We start from the raw sequence: 22550 nt of genomic DNA on the forward strand, positions 1-22550 counted from the left end.
TGTGTGTCTTTCATTGTTATGCATGCTTAAAATTTATTTATATAGCTGGATGCTGTTAATAGCAGCTGTAAACATTATTTTTAACATGGGTGCATAATTCTATTTGGATAAGGTGATATGCAGTTAACAAAGATCAGATGCCCTTGTATCTACATACATATAAAAAAAATTGGCTAATTGAGAAAGTCCTTTAAGAGTTTTAATGATCAATCTCAATTTTCAGATTAAGGCATGCTACCGAAAGATATTTCATATTTGCCAAAAGAAGCAATTATTACTTGATCTATCATTTTCCAATTAGCATACTAATTTAGATAGTTTTATTTGAAATACTAAATACTTCTCATATTTTATTTACTTGTACTGTTAATTTGAATTGCATAAAGTTAACCAGAATTTCATTCCTGTTGCCGATGCACGATATTTGATAGTTTTTAGCTCTGTGGTACAGTAGGGTCCCAAATTATGCGAGAATTTGGTCGATCAATGACCTCGTATAAATGGAAAATCGCATATTTTGAAACACACAACTAACAGAAATAATTCCATTGGGGCCATGGCAACCAGCAACTTGCCTATTCAAACGTGTTTACTACCCATTTCCAATACTTTCTATGTACTATACTGTATTTTTTTTGTAATATTAAATTGTTTTTGTAAATAAATCAAACATTTAATATACTTTAAAATTTCTAATAACTTGAAAAAAGGTTAAAATTACAACCAGGATGGGTGTAAACACCGTATATTTCCCGTTATAACACGACTCAAAAGACAGACAAATTTTAATGTTTGTCATATATATTGTATAAGATAACTGGTGAATAGCAAAACCATCACTATAGACTAGCTTTTGTTGTATCATTGAAAATCCAGAATTATCAAAATAAAGGCGATTTTATATCATGCGTTTCCTAAACATGCCAAAAAGCACAATAAAAAATGACAACCATTGTTTTGTTTACGTTTATCTCTGATCATAACGAAGAAGCAGATATTTACACATCTGTGTATAGGTTAGTTTTTGCATCGAAAGCAATCTTACCAAGTATTGATTATGTGTTGATTTTGTTATTACCAATGTTCTACTTAATTTTTCTTAGAAATTCCAAATAAATGAAATGAATGCCATTTATATAATGTTTTTCTTTATGACGCCGCCTGAAACGGAGTCCTTCCATTCGTTTACTGTATGCTCCATCATCGATCATAATAAACAAACGAAGGCATTAAACACGCATTATCAAAGTGATAAATAATGATATTAAAAGCTTTTAGGAAATATGTTATTACAAATATTATTTACCGTATCTATATAAATGCTTACATACGTAGCAAAGCAGGAAAACTATTTTTTTTTTTTTGCGTTTAATCAACAATAACAAATTGCCGCTAATGACAGAAGGATAATTTATGATAATTCTGAACTGTTACTAAAGATGATTGTCCATTCCATATCCAAAATACTTTTCCTAACTTTAGTTATCAGTCAACTTGTACCCACTTCAATTATGAAACCATCTAAAAAAAAAGTAAGAGAAGAAGCAAGTACTAGGCCGATTTTTAAAGTTATTGAACAATTAAGTTACCGCTATAACGCTCGATGTGATAGAGATGGTGCGAGATTGGAGAAAGTAAGGAAAATTGAATCATGATTGATTTTCAATATAACTGAAACTTTGTGAAGCAACAAAGATTTCATTTGTTAGAGAGAGAGAGAGAGAGAGAGAGAGAGAGAGAGAGAGAGAGAGCGAGCTTTAAATGTACTAAACAAAAAAATATGATAGGTTATAACACATTGGTGCTTATGTAATATCAACTGTATAGATGGTTTGAATAAGTTAAGAAATGGTATAAACAATATTTTGTTACTGTATTCGTACGCGCATCAGCTGATCCGATCACTGCCAAAAGTAAAACAAAGAAGTCAACAATACTCGATTTTTAAAACACACCCAAAATTTAAAAACAAAGGTACACATTTTCTTAATGTGCAATAAACTATTTAAAGAGTAGCAATTTTCTAGAATAAAATGATGTGTCCTAAAAAATAGTGGTTTGCTGATGAAATCGGATGCCGTATTTTAAGCTACGATTGAAATGGATGTATACACGGTATAATTTTTTTGTGTTTCGTATTTAATTGACACTTAAGAAAACTGATTTTGGTTTCTTCATCTATTTGTAAGCATTGTATAACACAAGAGAGAGAGAGAGAGAGAGAGAGAGAGAGAGAGAGAGAGAGAGAGAGAGAGAGAGAGAGAGAGAGAGAGAATCCGCTGTTGTAATCAAATGCCGTGTTTTTGTTTCGTGTACCTCCTGAAGCGAGGAACTGATCGCCACAACTAACAATAGTCATCTTAATTTCATTCTTAAACTCAGGTTGCCATATGTGAACTGAGGTTTTATTTCTTACAGAGAGAGAGAGAGAGAGAGATTGATTTTTATGATTATACCGTGTACTCTACAAAACCAATCTTTGCAAATCAAATGTATACTGTTTAAAATATGACAAAATTTTGCCGACTCGTTACCGAAGTTTAGGCTATTCACTGCCGATAAATGAACCTTGTCTACTCGTGAAAACCTTGAACGGCCGAAGGGAAAAATAAACGGATTTTGAGCGAGGCGAAAAATGTATTTTTGGGTGAGATATCCATGTCGTCCTGATGGAAGGTTCCTTCAGTAGCTTCCTAAGGGTATATATGACTACAGTAGATATTCCCAGAGAATTAAACTAAAGGTTTCACAGAATTCTAACTTCTGGCGCGAGTGCCCTTAAGGTTTCCCTTTAGGATATCGTATAATAGCAGGGGACGTATACTTGACACGCCACATAGCTATCTGCACCCCACATAGCGTTTACGCTTCGAGGGAGAAGTTGGTGGTAAGATATGGGAGGAGCCGTTACAAAGTTCTCCTCCTCCGTTACTGTTATGGTACTCGGATGATATCGTAAACAACGCCATCTTGGCTGACATCATAACCGCCCGCGTCCTCATTCCTTCTGGCGTCGAGGCCAGCCCCCATGATACAGTAAGATTGGGAGGGGGCCTGCCAAGGCCCGAATAGAGAAAAGGGCGGGTCCATCAGGACGACATGGCTATCTCACCCAAAAATAGATTTTTCGCTTCGCTCAAAATCCGTTTTTTGGGCTCAGGCTATGTCGTCCTGATGGAAGTGTACGAGAGAATTAATGTTTCGTGGATTTTTCCCCCAGTAGTGCCTTCGACTTCTAAACAATATTCCTTTGGTCTAATGATCTCAGAGATCTTGTGACATTACCGGTATATGTCACCTCAGATAAACATGTACTATATTACCGCTTCCTGCCCCCCTGGCAGGGATGAGTCCTATAGGACTTATGGAAAATCTCGAAGTTACTTGATAAAGAAACTCACCCATCATCAGGAAGTACCTGCCGGTCCCAGAGCGAGGTAGAAGATAATGTAAGTATAACGTGTTGGAACAAATTACCTTAGTCTAGATGAGTTTGGTTAAATGGATGAACCATAGTATTTCATTGTTCAGATATTTATATACAGTATAGAGGGATATTAAAAACTCTCTAACAGTATTTCAATACAATATTAGGGCGAAATAAGATGCACGAGTACAGCAAATTCTTTTATTTGGGCATAAATAAGAATTAGCATACATAAAATAAATAGATTCAAATTGTGATGGAATGTAAATTAGTTGCATAGACTTGGGACATTAATAGAAATAGTTGTGGTATCTGAAAAGGAAAACTTGCCATCACACACGTTAATTCCATAGGAATTATAAAGTCTTTCTAGAATGTCTTATATACACTTCATGTTTAGAACATGTGGCACAAGTGTTTTAGTCTATGTGACTTCACCTTAGTATAAGAACAGTCCATAGTGTCACTCGGTGGCACTATTTTCACTATGTTGCGCACTAGGGTCAACACAGACATCCTTAGAGTTAGAGTCCAATATAACTCACTGTTCATCACAGCACTAAACAGCAGGTTTTAACACACTACCTGCAGCTACCACAAAGCGTTTCAACTCTTGCACCTGCTTCTCATAGTTTGAAGAACACTCTTGAAGACTTCCACCCCATGAATGATCGAAGACTTTCGAAGTCCATCGACTGGAATAAATTCAGGGAACAGGCGACTTTCCTGGGATCGTGACCTGCGGGTGTACCGTCAGGATCCGCTCTGCGAATAAAGTAGGTGATCCTCGCCCTTAGTTGTTTAACCCGATGTTTCTCCTTTAAAAAGCTGTCCTCCACCGAAGTCCGAAGTTCTTCGAAGATAGACCTTTAGGCTCTCCACTGGGCACAGGGAGATATCTTCCTTCAGAGGGCAGATTCTCCAGGGACCCCACCTTTTGGTGGGTAGCTCATTCTTAGCGAGAAACGTTGGGTCAGGAAAGAGGGTGAGCTCGCCTGTTTCTGCGAACTGGATATGGCATTCTTCCCTTGATAATGCCACAATTTCACTGACTCTGGCCCCCAAGGCTAGAGCAAATAAGAAAATCACATTTTGAGTCAAGTCTTTCAGAGGGCAAGTTTCATTGTCCAAACTTGAGGCAAAATTGAGCACCCTGTCAAGAGACCCGGAGATGGGTCTTGGAGAGGGTGCGGGTCGGAGTCTAGCACATGCCTTCGGCAACTTGTTGAAAATGTCACTAGACAGGTCTATCTGGAAGGCATATAGTAAGGGGTCTTGTCAGGGCCGATTTGCAGGTGGAAATCGTGTTGGCTGCCAAGCCTTGTCCATGAAAGTGAATGAAGAAGGACAAACAGAAATCCATTGATATTTCCCTAGGATTTCTAGCCTTGACAAAGGCCACCCATTTCTTCCAAGATGACTCGTATTGCCTTCTGGTAGATTTTGTTTTATATTCCTCTAAGAAGTCTAAGCTTTCCTTTGAGATCCCAAACCTCTTCTTGATGGCTAGGGAGAGAAAATCATGAGATGAAGGTCTCGGGTTTTCTTTGATGAAGCGAAGACAGTCGACTTCTGAACTTGTTGGGTTAGAACTGGGTCCGACAGGGGAATTAGCTTGGGTTGTAACTCCAGGATCAATGGGAACCAGTTGCTCCGGGGCCACTTGGGAGCCACTAGGGCCGCTATTCCTTGGAAGGATCTCAGCTTGGTGAGGACCTTTAGCAGAAGGTTGGGTCGAGGGAACAGGTAAATCTTGGTCCATCTGTTCCAATCCAGGGACATGGCGTCCACCGCTTCCGCTCGGGGGTCCTTGTATGGGGCCACGTAGCGAGGAAGTTTCTTGTTGTCGCTCGTTGCGAAGAGGTCGATCTGCAGTTCTGGGACTTCTTGGGAGATGAAGGAGAATGAGTCTGCGTCTAGGGACCATTCTGACTCTATCGGGGCTGTCCTGAATAGAGCATCCGCCGTCACGTTGCGGAATCCTTGTAGGTGAAATGCTGAGAGGTGCCATCTTTTCTTCTCCGCCAGGCGGAAGATGGGCAGCAACACTTGGTTGAGTTGGGGCGATCTTGAGCCCTGATGGTTGAATCATCTGACCACGACGTCGCTGTCCAGGGTCAGTCGAATGTGGACTGACGGACGTGGGGACAGCGTCTTCAGGGTGAGAAGGACTGCCATGGCCTCCAAGATGTTGATGTGAAACGTCTTGAATAGGGGAGACCATGTTCCTTGAACTTGACGTTCATGGGAGTGACCTCCCCATCCTTCTAGCGATGCGTCCGCATGGATAACGACCGAGGGAGGCGGTAATTGAAGAGGTACCGATCTTTTCAGATTTTTTGCCTCCGACCACGGCTTGAGGAGTGATCGTAGCCGGGTCGGCAGAGGTCTCTTGAGATCTCTTCGAGCGTTTGATGCGTATCTTCTCCAGACTCCTGATGCATCTTTTAGCTGTGCTCTTAGCACTGGGTCTGTCACTGAAGCAAACTGAGGGGAGCCGAGCACCCGTTCCTGTTGTCGTCTTGAAATCCGTTTGGATTTGAGAAGTCTCTTGACAGATCTTGCTATTTCCTTCCTCTTCTTTAGTGGAATGGAAAGACAGTGTGACTGAAGGTCCCAATGGATACCTAGCCATTGGAACTTCTGAGCTGGAGAAAGTCGAGACTTTTTGGTGTTGATCTTGAAGCCCAAATGTTCCAAGAATTGGATCACCTTTGTGGAAGCTTGCAGGCATTCTTCTTCTGATGCGGCCCACACCAGCCAATCGTCCAGGTAAGCCATCACCTGGACGCCTTGTAGGCGTAGTTGTTGAACGATCGTCTCTGCGAGCTTTGTGAATATCCTTGGGGCTATGTTTAGCCCGAAGGGCATGGCTCTGAAGGCGTACTGTCTTCTTTGAAGCCTGAATCCTAGATAGGAGGAGGTCTTGCGATTCATTGAAATGTGCCAGTAGGCATCTGCCATGTCTATCGAGACTGTGTATGCCTTTTGAGGCAGTAGGGCTCTTATGTGCTGAAGAGTCAGCATTTTGAACTTGTCACTCACTATGAACTTGTTGAGAGGGGACAAGTCCAGAATGACTCTGAGTTTGTCGGAGTCCTTCTTGGGAACACAGAATAGTCTTCCTTGGAACCTGATGGACTTTACCCTCTTGATCACCCTCTTGTTCAAGAGTTCTTGGACGTATTCTTCCAGAACGGGGGTGGAGTGTTGGAAGAATCAGTGGAAAGCTGGTGGTGGTGTTTCCCAGCTCCATCCTAGTCCGTTCTTGATTATGCTGTGAGCCCAGGGATCGAAGGTCCAACAATCCTGGTAGAGGCGGAGTCTTCCTCCCACCGGAAGCATCTCATTGTTTCTGGTTGCCCGAGGGTTTACCACCTCGGCCGCTTGCTCCCTTTCCTCCTCTCCCTCTGGAGGGACGTCAGGAGGAGTCTCTACCGGTGCCTCTACCTCTGGGACAAAAGGTAGTCGACTGCCTCTCGTAGGTGGGCGTGAAGGCTGGTGACCGAGTCACCACCGGCTGGGGTACCAGTTGGAAGGTTTGTTGGGGCTGAACCACCAACTGGGGAGCTGCGGTTGCCGGAAGCTGACGTTTTGCCTGACGCTGTTGTGGTCTTGGCTTGTTGGATTTCTTCTTCGGTTGGGGGCCCTCATCCTGAGAAGATTTCCTCTTGCCTGACATGCCCCACTTTTGGAGAAGGTTCTGATTCTCCGTGGCGGCCTTGTCAACGATCTCTTTCACGAGATCATTGGGAAAGAGATCTTTCCCCCAGATATTGGAGGAAATCAGCTTCCTTGGGTTGTGTTTTACGGTGGCATTCGCAAACACAAACTCTCTGCAGGCTCTCCGTGCCCTGACGAAGCTATAGAAGTCTTTCGTCAGGGTAGCGAGGTGGATCTTGGCCAAGACCATGTAGACGCCTGGGGTCCGCTGTTCCCCAGCCATCATCTCCATGAGCACCTGGAGGGATAGGGAGGCGGCCAGCCTCTCTTTCGTGTCCTGCTCCCGACGAAGAAGATATTTGGAGAGCTTGGGGAGGTTCTCACTGAACTGACGTCCAGTGATGTCGGCTTCCAGCTTTCCCACAGAGAAAGTTAACTGGATGTCCTTCTAGTTTTTGTCGTCGGGGGGTAGGGCGAGGGAGAGGGGCCTACATTCCTCCAATGTAGGGCAGGGTTTCCCTTCCTCCACCACCTTTAACGCTGCTTGAAGGGACTTCTCCGCGAAGGGGAAGACCATGGTGTTTGGAGCAAGAAAAGATGGGTGTTTCTTGCTCAGAGCTGGCATCTTGGAGTTGGTGTAGCCCTTGTTCTTCAAACAACTGGCTAGCAGAGATTGAGCCTTTGCGTGGTTAAGCACAATGACCTCCTTCGGCTCGGTTTCCTCCTTGGAAACAGGTTCAGACTTGAGGCGAATGTAGCAGTCCGGGTACGTCTCAAAGCTAGGCCAGAATTCCACCTCTTCAAGGGGGACGGCACCTAGCTTGTCGTTCATGAAGATCCTGCCACTCGTGATAGGCATGTACTCAGCATGCCTCCAAGGGTTTGTCACGGAGCAGGTTGGAGGGTCCTTCACATTGATCTTCCTCTGAGGTTGCTTCGTCAAATGGAGGATCTCTTTTTTGAAGTCCTCGTCCCTCTTGCAGAGCCTCTCTTCGAGGACCGCTATCATGGCCTGGAAGTTGTCCATGGAGTCGTCCGTTCTTGTGGGCATAGGAGTGGACGATGTAGAGGGGACTGGTTCCGAGATGACTACGGAAGCGATAGAGGGTGCAGGGGCGCCATCTTCTTCGGAGTCAGGAGCCTCTGTAGGTTCCTCTTCTCAACCCTCGGCCATCAGGGTCCTCTTGGTGGTGTCCGACACCTCTGACATCCTCTCATCATCATCGAGATGGATGTCTTGGAGTGCGTCCGAAACGTCGGGGTCGACCGTCAGCTGGACGCAGGGAATCTCTGGTTTGGGGATGACGGCATCCGCAGATCCCTTAGGGAAGAGCATAGCTCTCATCTTCTCACTGGGGAGATAGGGCCCCGTGGCGTTCTTCTGGAAACCACGCACCCACTTGCGTAGTTTCTCACGAGCGATGTCCCTTGACTCCGCCGACTGGGGAGTCTCGAAGGCCTTGTTGAGCAGGGCCTTGAAGACAGTGCACACCTGCGGGTCCCTGTACCTCAGAGATTCCTGGGTGACAGAGCAGCTGGCGTGGGTTCGGCACGCCAGGTGGCCGTAGAAGTCACGGCGCCGAACGCTGCAGAAGGCGCTCTCACCGGATGTACTCCTCCTGTAAAGAAGAAAGGGATACATGAGTATATGGAAGTCTATAATGATGGACTTGAAGTAATATTAGATTAGTCCTAAAGTAATCTCAATCACAGTATAAGATTCCTTTCCAAGTGTAAGCTTAGGATAGGTAAGCTGGAAATGAAGCAGGAAAGACACATACTTGTGAATCCCGCCCAGCCAATTGCCGTGACCTTACACCAATACTAACTCTAGGGCTTTCATTCGGATAAGCCCCAAGGAGAAAGCTATCCAGTAGGGATAGAGTAGCATAGCCAGTATTTCCTCTGAGGTGTTAGCAGTTGTGAAAGGGAGAGAGCTGAGATCATTCAGCATAGTGAAAAGGGGAAATAATTATCCCCAATTCGAATAGGTCCCGGCAAGGGACTGCGCATGAATGCAAAGAGTATGCTAGAAAATATCTATTGCATAACTATACACCATAGTTTTCTGTCTAGGGTATGTACTAAACCACAGATGTACTGGCTACCGCATACAGCCATACAACAGAGTGCGCCGGCAGGGTTGGAGAAAGGTGACAGCCCACTGTCGTAATATGAATTAGGTGGGGCCGGCAGCCTGACGACGCGTCGGGTCTCCGTTTGAGGGTAACACCTTCCAGCCATCAGTCTATGTGGCGGGGAAAAGGAGACGACCTCAGGAATTGATGGCAGATCGCCGACATGTCGGCGACTGCCGGCAGCCGGCAGGCAACCGGCTGTAGGTACTCCTACCTTGACATCGATCTTTGGGACTGGGAGGAGACCTAGGCTACGCTGTCGGCTGTTGCTGGCAGAGTTATGTGTCGGTGGACTAGCACTTGATTAAGAGAGAGAGAAAGCATAGAGGAAGGGAGAGGGAAGGGCGGCAGCTCACTACCCCAACCTCGCCTTCCTCGAGAAGGTGGGTTCAAATGGAAGGAAGAGTGTGATCAGGCTTCCATCCAGCCCTAACTCAGCCGGCGGTAAGCTAGGGTTGCGGGTGGCGGTCCAAGGGAGGACCGAAGAACGCTCAGATAGCAGGGAGGTCTCCCGCCGGCAGACCGACCTGTCGTATGCTATCCCATAGTTCAACTATGTGCGGGAAGCTAAGCAGCTCGGACTAACAGGCGAAAGGACCAGGCCGACCCCACAACCCGCCGGCACTTGGTCGAGTTGTAGTACGGTGGACAGAGGTGTGATGGCTAGGTCATCACCAAAGGACAGAGGGGGACGGGAAAGGGTCCTGTGAAGGAGTGTGGGGGTTGGTGTGAGCCTTCCCCGACACCCTAAAGGGGATTCTGTTTTCAGTACCGGTGCCATCCCAGGTATAGGAAGAGTACATTCTCCAGCTTAGGGTGGGTTAGTACAGTAAAAGAACGGCATGGCCGTGCTGTCCCAAACTATAAAGAAACAGAATCCTAGGGTCTGCCTAACCTAGGCTAGGGAAACCATATCCCCTAGCCCGGAGAAGGCAGGCGTAGAACAAGTCGCTAGGCCAAAGGGAGGAAGGGTCGTAACCCTACCAGGTGTGGCCTAGGGGGGAGGGCAGAGCCCCCCCCCTCCCTTTTGCCATCCAGCGGAGACCTAAAGGAGAGTTTATTCACCTAAAGGGGTAGCTGGGGCAAACGACTGATACTCTGAGGTTCTGACCCTAACTCAAAGCTCATGAACTATGGCTCTGGACAGGGAAGGAAAATCCTAGCCTAACCTCACTTGAGTACATTCAAGATAAGGAGGGCTAGGATGTAGCCTAGGCTACCTCAGAGGGAGGAGAGATTACCTTAGGCAAAGGTAACTGGGGAGGTGTGAAAGTATACAAAAGCCCCTAAGCCGTAGGTTAGGGGCAAAGGAATCGACTACCAAGATCATCAAAACCCCTTGTATACTTTCGAGAAGGAGAAAAACCTATGTGCAATCACTGAATCTTATATGTATAAAGGTCTAATATCTTCATTTAATAAAATAACACCAGGAACACTTATTATATCATGCATGAAAGTAAACTAAAACGCCTAGGCTAGCGAGCCTAGGGGACTGAGCTAGCAACTCTAGTGTCATAAATTTGGCTACCCACACTCGCTGAAATTAAAGAATACTATCGGCATAACATAACTAATTCCTAGCAGTGAAGACTTAATAACTAATACTGATAATTAGTTAAGAAACCGGGATAGTTGTTCTGGCTAACTAAATAAAGCATTTGAAGCGAACAACAGCGTCAGGGACGCCTCCGGTTAGGCAACAGCTCCGCCACAAAACCCAGTATTTAAAAATAAAAAGGCGTTACTTTACGGTCAGAGCTAATTTATACAATATAAGAATATGGTACTCAACTTTCCAGAGGCAGAAGAAGCTGAAGATTGCGACCTGCTGGCAGTAAATAGAGAACAACTGGGAAAAAACACTTGGACATAGACGCTACTAGAGAAGGAATGGGGACGCGGGCGGTTATGACGTCAGCCAAGATGGCATCGTTTATGACGTCATCCGAGTACCATAACAGTAACGGAGGAGGAGAACTTTGTAACGGCTCCTCCCATATCTTGCCACCAACTTCCCCCTCGAAGCGTAAACGCTATGTGGGGTGCAGATAGCTATGTGGCGTGTCAAGTATACGTCCCCTGTTATTATACAATATCCTAAAGGGAAACCTTAAGGGTACTCACGCCAGAAGTTAGTATTCTGTGAAAACTTTAGTTTAATTGTCTGGAAATATCTACTGTAGTCATATATACCCTTAGGAAGCTACTGCAGGAACCTTCCATCAGGACGACATGGCCTGTGCCCAAAAGACCTTCTATATATACTGTACTAAACAAAAATAATGCTTCAGTATACCATCATTAACACTACCATTAAAATTATCGAATGGTTGGAGAAAGATAAATATTGCGGAGAACGTAACCACAATTCTCTTTACATTTTGTCAGCTGGACTAACACAGTTAACAGTTGATTTCATTGTTGATGTGGAATTTTATGCTTAAATAGGCTATTTATTATGAAATTATGTTAATAAGATGTAATGTTAATATTGTTTTGTAACATTTATTATAAATCACCGTATTTAGAGCAACCAATATACTTAAAAAGACAATAGATTTGATACATTTTGTAGTGTATGACTCGCAGATTTTGAACAGCTTCGCAGATACAGAAAATTTATTTTTGAAAAATAGCGATCGCATAAAAGTAGAATAGTATACAGTAATTCGAACACGCATAATTCGGGACCGTACTCTACTTGATTATAAAGTTCAGGAAATTATTTATTGCGGCTCCATCAGTGCGTATCTGATAGAGGCTTTTTAACCCTTTTACCCCCAAAGGACGTACTGGTACGTTTCACAAAAGCCATCTCTTTACCCCCATGGACGTACCGGTACGTCCTTGCAAAAAAATGCTATAAAAATTTTTTTTTTTCATATTTTTGATAATATTTCGAGAAAATTTGGTCATTTTCCAAGAGAATGAGACCAACCTGACCTCTCTATGACAAAAATTAAGGCTGTTAGAGCAATTAAAAAAAAATATATGTACTGCAAAATGTGCTGGGAAAAAAATAATCCCCTGGGGGTTAAGGGTTGGAAATTTCCAAATAGCCTGGGGGTAAAAGGCTTAAAGAAACACAGAGAGAGAGAGAGAGAGAGAGAGAGAGAGAGAGAGAGAGAGAGAGAGAGAGAGAGAGAGAGAGAGTGTGTGTGTTATCATAGCTTATAATACATTGGTGCATATGTAGACACTTACTTTATTTGTATGTGTGCAGCTAGACATCAGCTAATCTGATCACAACCTAAGATAAAAAAAATCAGTAATATTTTATTGTAAAAATACACCTGAAATTTAAAATAAAAGTACATAAATATTTTATTAAAGCACAATTAACTATTTAAATAATTGTAATTTTGTAGAATCCAATAATGTTGTTTCGTATAAATAGTTGCCAGCTGATGAAATCGGATGTTTTAAGCTACAATTAATAAGCTGTATTTCTGTTAAAGAAACTATAAAAATAAAAGAATGTGACTTTTAACAATTTTTACAATTTGAGAAAACGTGAATACCATTGATGCCATCTCTTGGCAGAATATGTAAACAGTCCTAGTTGAATGAAAGCGAATGATTCTACTTATTGTAAAAATAAAATTAAAACTTATTTTTATTCTACTTAAACACACAATTACAGTACTGTATACAGTAATACCTCGACATACGAGTGTCCAACATAAAAGAAATTTGAGATACAGTACGGGGAAAGTTTCGAGCAATTTTTGCCCCGAGATACGAGACAAATTTCAGATACGAGGATGAGACGGTTCCCTATGCAGCTGCTAGGTGGCCGAGTTTGCGAGAGGCTGCTCACGAGGACAGCATCGCTCGCTCTTTCCTGTCGGATCTCCGTCGTGTAAAGTTATCTCCAAGCATCGGGCGTAGTGTTTGCATTATTTACATGTTTTTTGTGTTAATCAGTACAGAATTAATTGAATAAGCAATGGGTCCAAAGCAAGTGAGTGCGAACAAGGGTAGTGAAAAGAAAAAGCGTATGATGACAATCGAGATAAAGCATGAAATAATCGAAAAACATGGGAGTGGTGTACGAGAGACTAAGCTGGTTCGCCAATATGAGAGGAGTACATCAACAATATGTACCATCCTCAAGCAGAAGGATGCTATAAGGAAGGAAATCAGAGACATGTTAGCGAAGTGGCAGGAGTTTTCTGATTTTGTGAAAAAGAGGCACCCAGACAAGTTGGCGTGTGGTCGTACGTTAGTCTTTTGTGACGGCACTTGTGTACGTCATTTTTGTAACATTTTGAAGGGGAGATGAAGGCAAACATCCCTAGATAGGTTCCTTTTAAAAAGGCCGGCAAAAATTGAAGGTGAAAGCGAGTCAAAAAGCAAGGCAAAAAGAGCCAAGCCGGAAGAAGAAAAGTAAAAAAATTAAAATTAAAAGAAAATTAGAATTGAATTTAGTGTAACGTAAGATTAACATTTATTTTTAAGTGTGTGTACAGTAAGCTAATTTCATTTAAGTTAGATTTAAAGTCTAAATTATGTTACGTAGTGTTACAAAAGTTTAGTGTGCCGAACGTGTTCCCGTTAAGTTTCTCTCCTCCCCTTTCTCTCTCCCTCCTCCTCCACACACACCGCCGTTAGCCGCTACCGTCTGTCTCGAAGGTAAGAACTCATGAGACTACAATTAGTATGTGGAACTAATTGAAAGTCGTAAACACAAAGAGATCGGGAGGTAGCGACACCAAAATGGCTGCCAAATATACCCGTAAGGGAAGGCATCACACAAAGCCGCTGAGGCTAAAATTAATAATATTATTAATTCAACGTGTGTCTCTACCTATAATTATCAAAACAGATAATTACAATACTTCACTTGGGAGTAGGGATCTCCAAAACATCTGACATCTTGAAAACACGGAACACAAAAGCTATGAAAACAAACGTGTCTGGCTATCACTGGTGCTAGAAAGGAATGGAGGAAGAAGCGTAGGTAGTGGTAGGGGTGGGGGGGTGGTAGTCGTAGTAGCGGGCAGTAGTTGGATGTAGAACGGCACCTAGTAGTATCGGGGGATCTTGAGGAAGGATAGAACTAATTGGTAAGGGACCTCTGGTAGTGGTTCTAACACGCCCCAGTTACTATACCGACACTCTATTAGAGTGAGTGAGCTGGGTTTATTCCTGGCATTCCATGCAACTTTTTTCTCTGGCATATTTAGCAGTATTTATACCTTAGAAATGGTGCTATAAGGAGCATTTCACGGAGCGACACAGGTCGAGCCCAGAAGAAAACATGTTTTTCCACTGTAATATACTGTTTTTAGGTGTTTTTTCAGAGGGTGGGAACAGATTAAATTTTTTTTTTAGTTACTTTATATGGGAAAAATTGATCCGAGATACAAGCGAATTAACATACGAGCTCGGGTCCCGGAACGCATTAAGCTAGTATCTCAAGGTATTACTGTATGATTTTACTGAGCATATTATATGTTGTTGATTCAGTCCTTCAAAGCTACTGTGTAAGTAGCAAAAAATCATATGATGATTGAAATACAAACAAAACAGCTGTTTTTTTTGTTCAGTTTTTGTGGCTATATGCGTTTACGCAATGATTATAATGTAACTAACGATACTTTTATCATTATCTTTAAATTTTCTAACCCATTAAAATAGAAGATGTGGTAAATATTATTACTTGGTTTCTGTAGATGTCAGATTACTGGGCAAGAGACGACCTTCAAGAATTGCGCCATGTGTCAAGATTGTTGCATACGATGTACAAAAGTGGTTAGTTGTCGTTGTATGAAATATATACAGTACACTTAGTTAATCTTGAATTGCTATGTATACACATTGTACAGTACAGAATTACAGTAATGTTTATTGTAAATGTAGGCTACGTTTGTGGAAAGTCAAGTAGTCCAAACAAAAATAGGTGACACAGTACAGTTAAGCTTTACTGTATTGATAGTAATATATTACAATAATATACATTACAGTATCAGCGAGTGTTATACAGTATATCTAGGTAGAAACAACTATACTATGATAGAAACTAAGTAAGAACAATATTAGGCAGTAATTAGTGGGTTAATTATGTAATCCTAGGCAATGGCAAAGAGTTGTTAGGTTAGATTAGGAGTTAACCTACCCAGGGGTAACCCATAATTGTGATAATTCCATCATTGCACCTGTCTCTGTAACCTAACCTTTGCGAAAAGTGAGGGCCGGCTGTGTCTATTTTTAAATGTTCATCTTTGACTTGAAGAGGCAAATTTGAGAAGTTGGAAAAATAGATTTTTGGGAGTTGAAATTTATGTACTGTATAAAAAGTCTTTTATTGCTTGTATGAATATTTCAGTCACACCAAAATAAATAAAGCTTTACCTTCCCAAATGGGATGGCTTCCTTAAAAACCACAATAGAATTTTTCTTTTCATGTTAAACAAACGAAAGATAACCAACGAGAAAATTTTGGAACAAAGATATTTAGATTGTATTTATCACTGTTTGGAAACTGAAAACCACAACTCAGAAGTTTGTGTAACAGATGAAGATCTTTGGACTCTGCAAAGATCCAGAAGTGTGAAAGGTATTCCAGCAATGGTGTAACTAATCATATTAATCAAGTGACATTCAAGTCTCTTAGGTATTAGAATCCTCGCAAACAATCCATATCCATGTGGCTTTATTGGTATTGAGACATGTAACTACTGCAGATACTTTTATATGATTTTGCTTTTTTGGTTTGCATTTGAAGGAGTAATGTTAATCATGCTTTTGCTTTTTGATGGATTACTGTATTTTTTCTATAGATAGTTATATTTTGTTTGTATTCAAGAATAGACCGTTATTCCTTGTGGTAAAATGATCCTATGATTAATGTGGATCAGAGAATTGTTTTCTCTCAAAAATATCAGTGCATACAATACATGTATGTATTCAGTCTAACAGTATTGTAAGGCTTCTTTGAGTAAAAAAAATTAAAGTTCATTTTAGTAGGTTTGTATCCTAGCAAGCTTAGACAATGTTTTATTATATGTTTAAGTAATATTTTTTCCTGTAATCCTATTAAGTCTTCCATCATAAAGCCAATAATTATTCATTCTCCTCTTAATTTTGAAATAGATCAGTTTGCTTGCTTATTTGAAAATTTAAGTTCATTTTGATAGGTTTGTGTCCCTGCAAGCTTAGACATTGTTTTATATATTATGTTTATTTTTATATTATGTTTAAATAATGTTTCTTCATATAATCTTGTGAAGTCTTCCATCATACAGTCAATATTTTTTCATTCTCTGAAATACTCTTGATGGTTATAAATGTGCAAGTTTATAGGAATTTTTTTCTTTCTAGGTATCAGCAAAAAATGGCAGTGTCAAAACTAAAGACACAAAAGATAAGATAGCACGTAATAGTAAAAATCCTATTCCTAGTTCAGAGAAAACCCCCAAACCTGCTAAAAATAACAGTAAAACTAATGCTCCCCCAGTTGCTGCTAAAGAACAAAAGACAACCAAAGAAAAAAGCAATGCTCCTGTGGGTAAAACGGCCACTAAGCCTCTTAGTGAGAAGGCTTCAGTTCAGGTATTATTGTACATTTAGAACATTGAATGTATTTACTATTCAGTGTTTTTGTTTCTATATGTGTGTGGTTCACCTTTCTTCTTGTACGGTTTGCAGATACATTGTGTAGTATTGTCCATTTTGATGATCTGGTGGGGATATTTCTTGTCGGTTGCTGCTGCTGCTATCTGAGATTGGAAGTATAGAATTACTTGATGTAAAATTAAGTGCTTTAGATTGAAAACATGATTCCTCCTGTCATTAGTCAGCACTTGGAAATTGTTGATCCAGGTAGATGTTCGACTGAACATGTCTTATGATGTAATAGCATAAGAATTATACACCTCAAACAGTTGATAAGATTATTGATGAGTATTAAAATAGTTCTTTCATATCATCTATGTATAGTCTCAAAAAATGTCAACTGCTATTTGCAGTATCTATAACATACAAGACATCTCTGAAGCAAAGATGTCTGACTAAACTTTCATCAAAATTGTTGCCTTCGACTTATTAGTAATTAGGGATAGTTTTCAGAGGCTTTTCTAGTAAAGAATAGGCAACACTGCTAACATTTATTGAATTGCTGCTTCCACCATCAATTAAGAATAGAATTTACAATGTGTCCTAATATGAAAGGATAATACGGTGCAACAGAGAGCAACACTAGTTAATTTCATGACTTAAGGACGTATGAATCATTGAAAAAGCCTGTCTGCATTACTGCTTTTAGAAGAAAAACTCTCAGCTAATGACAACTGTCGAGTTGATTGAGAGAAAATACCCCTGCTCCTTAAAAGTCAGTTATACATTTGAAAATGTCAATATTATCTTGTCCCAGATTAGGAGAAATTTAGGTAAGAAATTGAGGAAGATCTTCATAACTACCTATTTTTGATTCTATAAGAGTCAAAATAACCGCTCCTATAAATATAAAATCTGCAAAAGAGAGAATTTCAATTATATTCCCAACTTTATCAAACATCATTACTCAAAAAACTTGTAATAAAAAGATTTGTGTACATTAATAATGGATTTCAAGAGAATTACAAAAAAATGAATGTCACAACTCATTGAATTGTTTACATTCATGCTATGTATTATTTACCCATAACATACCAACATCAGTCACTTTGTTTTGATGTCTCTTATCCCTGGCATGATGCATTTGCTGGTGATAGGTTCTGTCCCATAGTCACCCTCTCCAAGTGTTGAAAGGAAAATGATAGTTGTTCCATAACCAAAATACAAACCACGCTATTTACATTGGGTATTACTTTCGGCGTAGCTGAAATGACAAGCCATTAGATTTTAACGAGGGTTTCCTACCCCGCACTAGTTATCAGGGGTAGGGGGAGGGGTAGCTTACTACCCCTCCCTCCCTCACACACCGGTGAAATGTCTCACTTCACTTTTGGCTCGGACAATGGACAGACGTCTCTGTCTTCGTCCTCGCTTGGCAGCCATTATTTGTTTTGTCTTTACTTAATCACTTACTTTTCTTTTACTCAATATATATGTAAAAAAATTTTCGTGTTTATGTATATATTTGAGTATAGAAATCAGTAAGTTTCCTTTTCAGAGTTTGTGCTTGTGTGTGTAGTGTACGATATCTCCGTGGAGCCCTCGGCAGTTAGGCCACCACGTTGTATTTTCATGGGTCGTGTTCGAGTTTGACTACGGTCTTTCTCTCTCTCTCTTTTGAGGTCGTTCACCCTTTACTACGTTCCCTTTACTACGTCTGAGTAGCTTCCTTCCCGTGTGGGTGGGGTTGCTAGGCCGTACGTTTTGTCTCAATTAGTTTATGAATCTAATTGTATTTGTTGATTTTTCAGCTTTTGTAGAACGATTCCTTTCGGGGTTTTCGTTCTTTATTTAGTGTTCATTCATTTTTAAATCAGAATCAGATTTTTACAGTTAGGCAGATATGCGAGAAATATTTAGCAAAAGGTAAGGAGGTGTATGTCGCGTTTATGGATCTGGAGAAAGAATATGATAGAGTTGATAGGGAAGCAATGTGGAATGTGATGAGGTTATATGGAGTTGGTGGAAGGTTGTTGCAAGCAGTGAAAAGTTTCTACAAAGGTAGTAAAGCATGTGTTAGAATAGGAAATGAAGTGAGTGATTGGTTTCCGGTGAGAGTGGGGCTGAGACAGGGATGTGTGATGTCGCCGTGGTTGTTTAACTTGTATGTTGATGGAGTGGTGAGAGAGGTGAATGCTCGAGTGCTTGGACGAGGATTAAAACTGGTAGGCGAGAATGACCATGAATGGGAGGTAAATCAGTTGTTGTCTGCGGATGATACTGTACTGGTAGCAGACACAGAAGAGAAGCTTAACCGACTAGTGACAGAATTTTGAAGGGTGTGTGAGAGAAGGAAGTTGAGAGTTAATGTGGTTAAGAGTAAGGTTATGAGATGTACGAGAAGGGAAGGTGGTGCAAGGTTGAATGTCATGTTGAATGGAGAGTTACTTGAGGAGGTGGATCAGTTTAAGTACTTGGGGTCTGTTGTTGCAGCAAATGGTGGAGTGGAAGCAGATGTACGTCAGGGAGTGAATGAAGGTTGCAAAGTGTTGGGGGCAGTTAAGGGAGTAGTAAAAAATAGAGGGTTGGGCATGAATGTAAAGAGAGTTCTATATGAGAAAGTGATTGTACCAACTGTGATGTATGGATCGGAGTTTTGGGGAATGAAAGTGACGGAGAGACAGAAATTGAATGTGTTTGAGATGAAGTGTCTAAGGAGTATGGCTGGTGTATCTCGAGTAGATAGGGTTAGGAACGAAGTGGTGAGGGAGAGAACGGGTGTAAGAAATGAGTTAGCGGCTAGAGTGGATATGAATGTGTTGAGGTGGTTTGGCCATGTTGAAAGAATGGAAAATGGCTATCTGCTAAAGAAGGTGATGAATGCAAGAGTTGATGGGAGAAGTACAAGAGGAAGGGCAAGGTTTGTGTGGATGGATGGTGTGAAGAAAGCTCTGGGTGATAGGAGGATAGATGTGAGAGAGGCAAGAGAGCGTGCTAGAAATAGGAATGAATGGCGAGCGATTGTGACTCAGTTCCGGTAGGCCCTGCTGCTTCCTCCGGTGCCTTAGATGACCGCGGAGGTAGCAGCAGTAGGGGATTCAGCATTATGAAGCTTCATCTGTGGTGGATAATGTGGGAGGTTAGGCTGTGGCACCCTAGCAGTACCAGCTGAACTCGGTTGAGTCCCTGGTTAGGCTGGAGGAACATAGAGAGTAGAGGTCCCCTTTTTTGTTTTGTTTCATTTGTTGATGTCGGCTAACCCCCAAAATTGGGGGAAGTGCCTTTGGTATATGTATGTATAATTTCATAGTTACATAATTATAATTGTTATAATTTTGTGTTGGTTACAGCTTTCCTTCCGTGAGTGTAAGTGGTTGTGAGGGCACGTGCCTGTTGTGTAATTCTTGTGTTCTTTTTCCTCGGGATTCCTCTTCGGAGTCTTCCCGGGGGAATAAATATTAACTAATGATTTTTGTTTTTATTTTTTCACAGTTACCGATCTAGTTCGTTTCTGTAATGTGACAACAGAGTGAGCTGTCTTGTTGAGGCCTGGGGATTCGGCTGTTGCTGCCTCCCCTATAGATCTTCGTCAGGGGCGTGTCTCCTTCTCCTGGAAGTACTCCCGTGACGATTGTCAGCTCTCCAGTTCATTTTAGAACACTCAGGAGGCTCGCCTCCTTGGGTGGGTAACTTTCCTTCCGAGGGAAGTTTTCCTGTCCAGGCTTGAGTTTTTTCCCTTTTTGGGGGTTTCTCCTCTTGCCTTTATTTCGTGCGACTATGCTCTTGGTGCTGAGCGGTCGCACCTGCAGTTACGCTCAAGGGGCTGGGCAACTGCAGGAGCCCCTCTTCGGAGGATTGCTCTTTTTAGGTCACTGGCTGACCCGTCTCTTCTACGAAGTGTTTCTCTTTCGTTCGCGAGTGAGTACACTCATAGAGACTCCTCTTCGGAGGACTCTTCTGCTGTTGTTGCTGTTGGCCGCCTTCGCCGTAAGGCTCACCGTCCGCTACGTCGTCAGGGCCTCCCGTCTCCCTATAAGGGTCCTAAGAGGCGCCTTTTTTGAATCTTCTCCGTATGCAGCCTGCAGCTCCTAACTCCTTAGATCTCTCCAGGGATCGATCTCCAACGCCTTCCTGACCTTCCGCCCCTGGTGCAGATGGACAGCAGTCTGACCTCGTCATCTGACGGGCAACGGTCCCTTCGGGGCAAAGGGTTGCCTCCCATGGTGGGTGCTTCCCTTGCGTGTCAGGGGTCCCCTGCGCGCCCCCTGCAGTGTTAGTGCACAGGCGCTCTCCTGCTCGTCAGCGTTCTCCTGATCGCTAGCGCTCTCCTGTTCGCCAGCGCTCTCCTGTTCGTCAGCGCTTGCCTGATGAACATCGCCCCACTGCTCGCCAGCGCTCTCCTGAGGACTCCGAACATCTTGTTGTTCCTGTTGTGCGCCCTGCGCGCCATCGGTCTCCTGAGCGCTCTAGATCTCCTGCCCGTCAGAGCGCACCTGCGCTTCCAGTTCCTGATACGCGCCCTGTGCACCCACGTTCGCCCGCGCGACCTAGAACTTCGGTTCTGGTCTTGGACAAGGACTCTTCTTCTCCTCGCCCTCACGATCCGGCTCGTCAGCCTGCTCCAGCGCAGCAACGCTCGCGGTGCCTGCTCGTCAGCAATCTCTTGCGCGTCAACGATCGCCATCGATCTTCCACGCGTTACAGGTCCCCTGGACACCATCAGTAGCGATCTAGCGCTCGCCTGTTGTGGACCACGATCTCCGGTAGCTGAGTCTTGCCGTAGACTTCCTCCTGCTCGCCAGCACTCACTTTTACTTCTGTCCTTCTGTGCGCCAGCTTTCTTCAATCGCCAGCGCACATCTGCGCGCCCTTTCCTGCCACGCACCAATGGGCGCCAACGGTTTTTCCTGACCGTCCAGGATCGCCTGATTGACAGCTCGCATCAGCGCTCACCTTCCTGATGCACCTGCGCGCCTTCTGATTAGCGCGATGCGCGTTAACCATCACTAGTCTCTTACGCGTCAGCGATCTCCTACGCGCCCGCGCGATTCTTCGCCTGCGCGCTAGCGTTTTGTTAACGCACCACCGCTTGCCAACGCGCCGTCGCTTGCCAACGCGCCGTCGCTTGCCAACGCGCCATCGCTTGCCAACGCTACTTCACTCGCCTACGGGCCATCGCTCGCCAAGACGCGCCATCGCTTGCCAACGCTCCTTCACTCGCCTACGGGCCATCGCTCGCCAAGAGGCGCCATCGCTCGTCAACGCGCCATCGCCTGCCTACGCGCCATCGGTCTCCCGACAGCCTGCGCTCGCCCACGTGACCTGCGCGACTACGTGCCCGCACACATGCGCTTCAATGTTCGCCCGCGCGCGAGCCAACGGTATTCCATCGCGTGAACCAACGGTGTTCCATGGCGCGAACCAACGGTGTTCCATGGCGCGAACCGACGTTTTTCCATCGCGCGAACCGATGGTGTTCTATCGCGCGAGCGCCGGCTCGATTCCTGTAGTAGCCATTGCTTGCCTACGGGTCATCGCTCGCCTGTGAACTATCGGATTCCGACCACCAGCTCTCGCCCTTCCTACCACACTCGCCCTCCTTCTGCGCTCCCTCGCGCACTTTCGTCTGCGTGCCCGCGCACGGGCGCTTCCACGTTCGGCCACGCGCGAACCATTGATTTACCATCGCGCGAGCGCCAGGGCGATTGCGACCGCGATTCCTGTCGGGGTTTCGCAACACGGTCAGCCTAGCGAGTTTT

The 22550-nt window shown here is 43.3% G+C and overlaps 1 protein-coding gene across 3 annotated transcripts in view; it reads left to right on the forward strand.

Annotated features, from left to right (window-relative positions):
• IFT54 (intraflagellar transport 54) overlaps nucleotides 1-22550 on the forward strand; it is a 334194-nt gene that overhangs the window by 101163 nt on the left and 210481 nt on the right. For 2 of the 3 annotated variants that reach the window (XM_068358769.1, XM_068358770.1), the window contains exon 5: nucleotides 16558-16788. The exons of the other annotated variant lie outside the window; for it this stretch is intronic. In XM_068358769.1, coding sequence (XP_068214870.1) covers nucleotides 16558-16788 — 231 coding nt within the window. The remainder of the gene's footprint in view (nucleotides 1-16557; nucleotides 16789-22550) is intronic. 3 annotated transcript variants of the gene reach the window in all.

Source organism: Palaemon carinicauda, chromosome 35 (assembly GCF_036898095.1).
Source record: "Palaemon carinicauda isolate YSFRI2023 chromosome 35, ASM3689809v2, whole genome shotgun sequence".
Classification (NCBI taxonomy): Eukaryota; Metazoa; Arthropoda; class Malacostraca; order Decapoda; family Palaemonidae; genus Palaemon; species Palaemon carinicauda.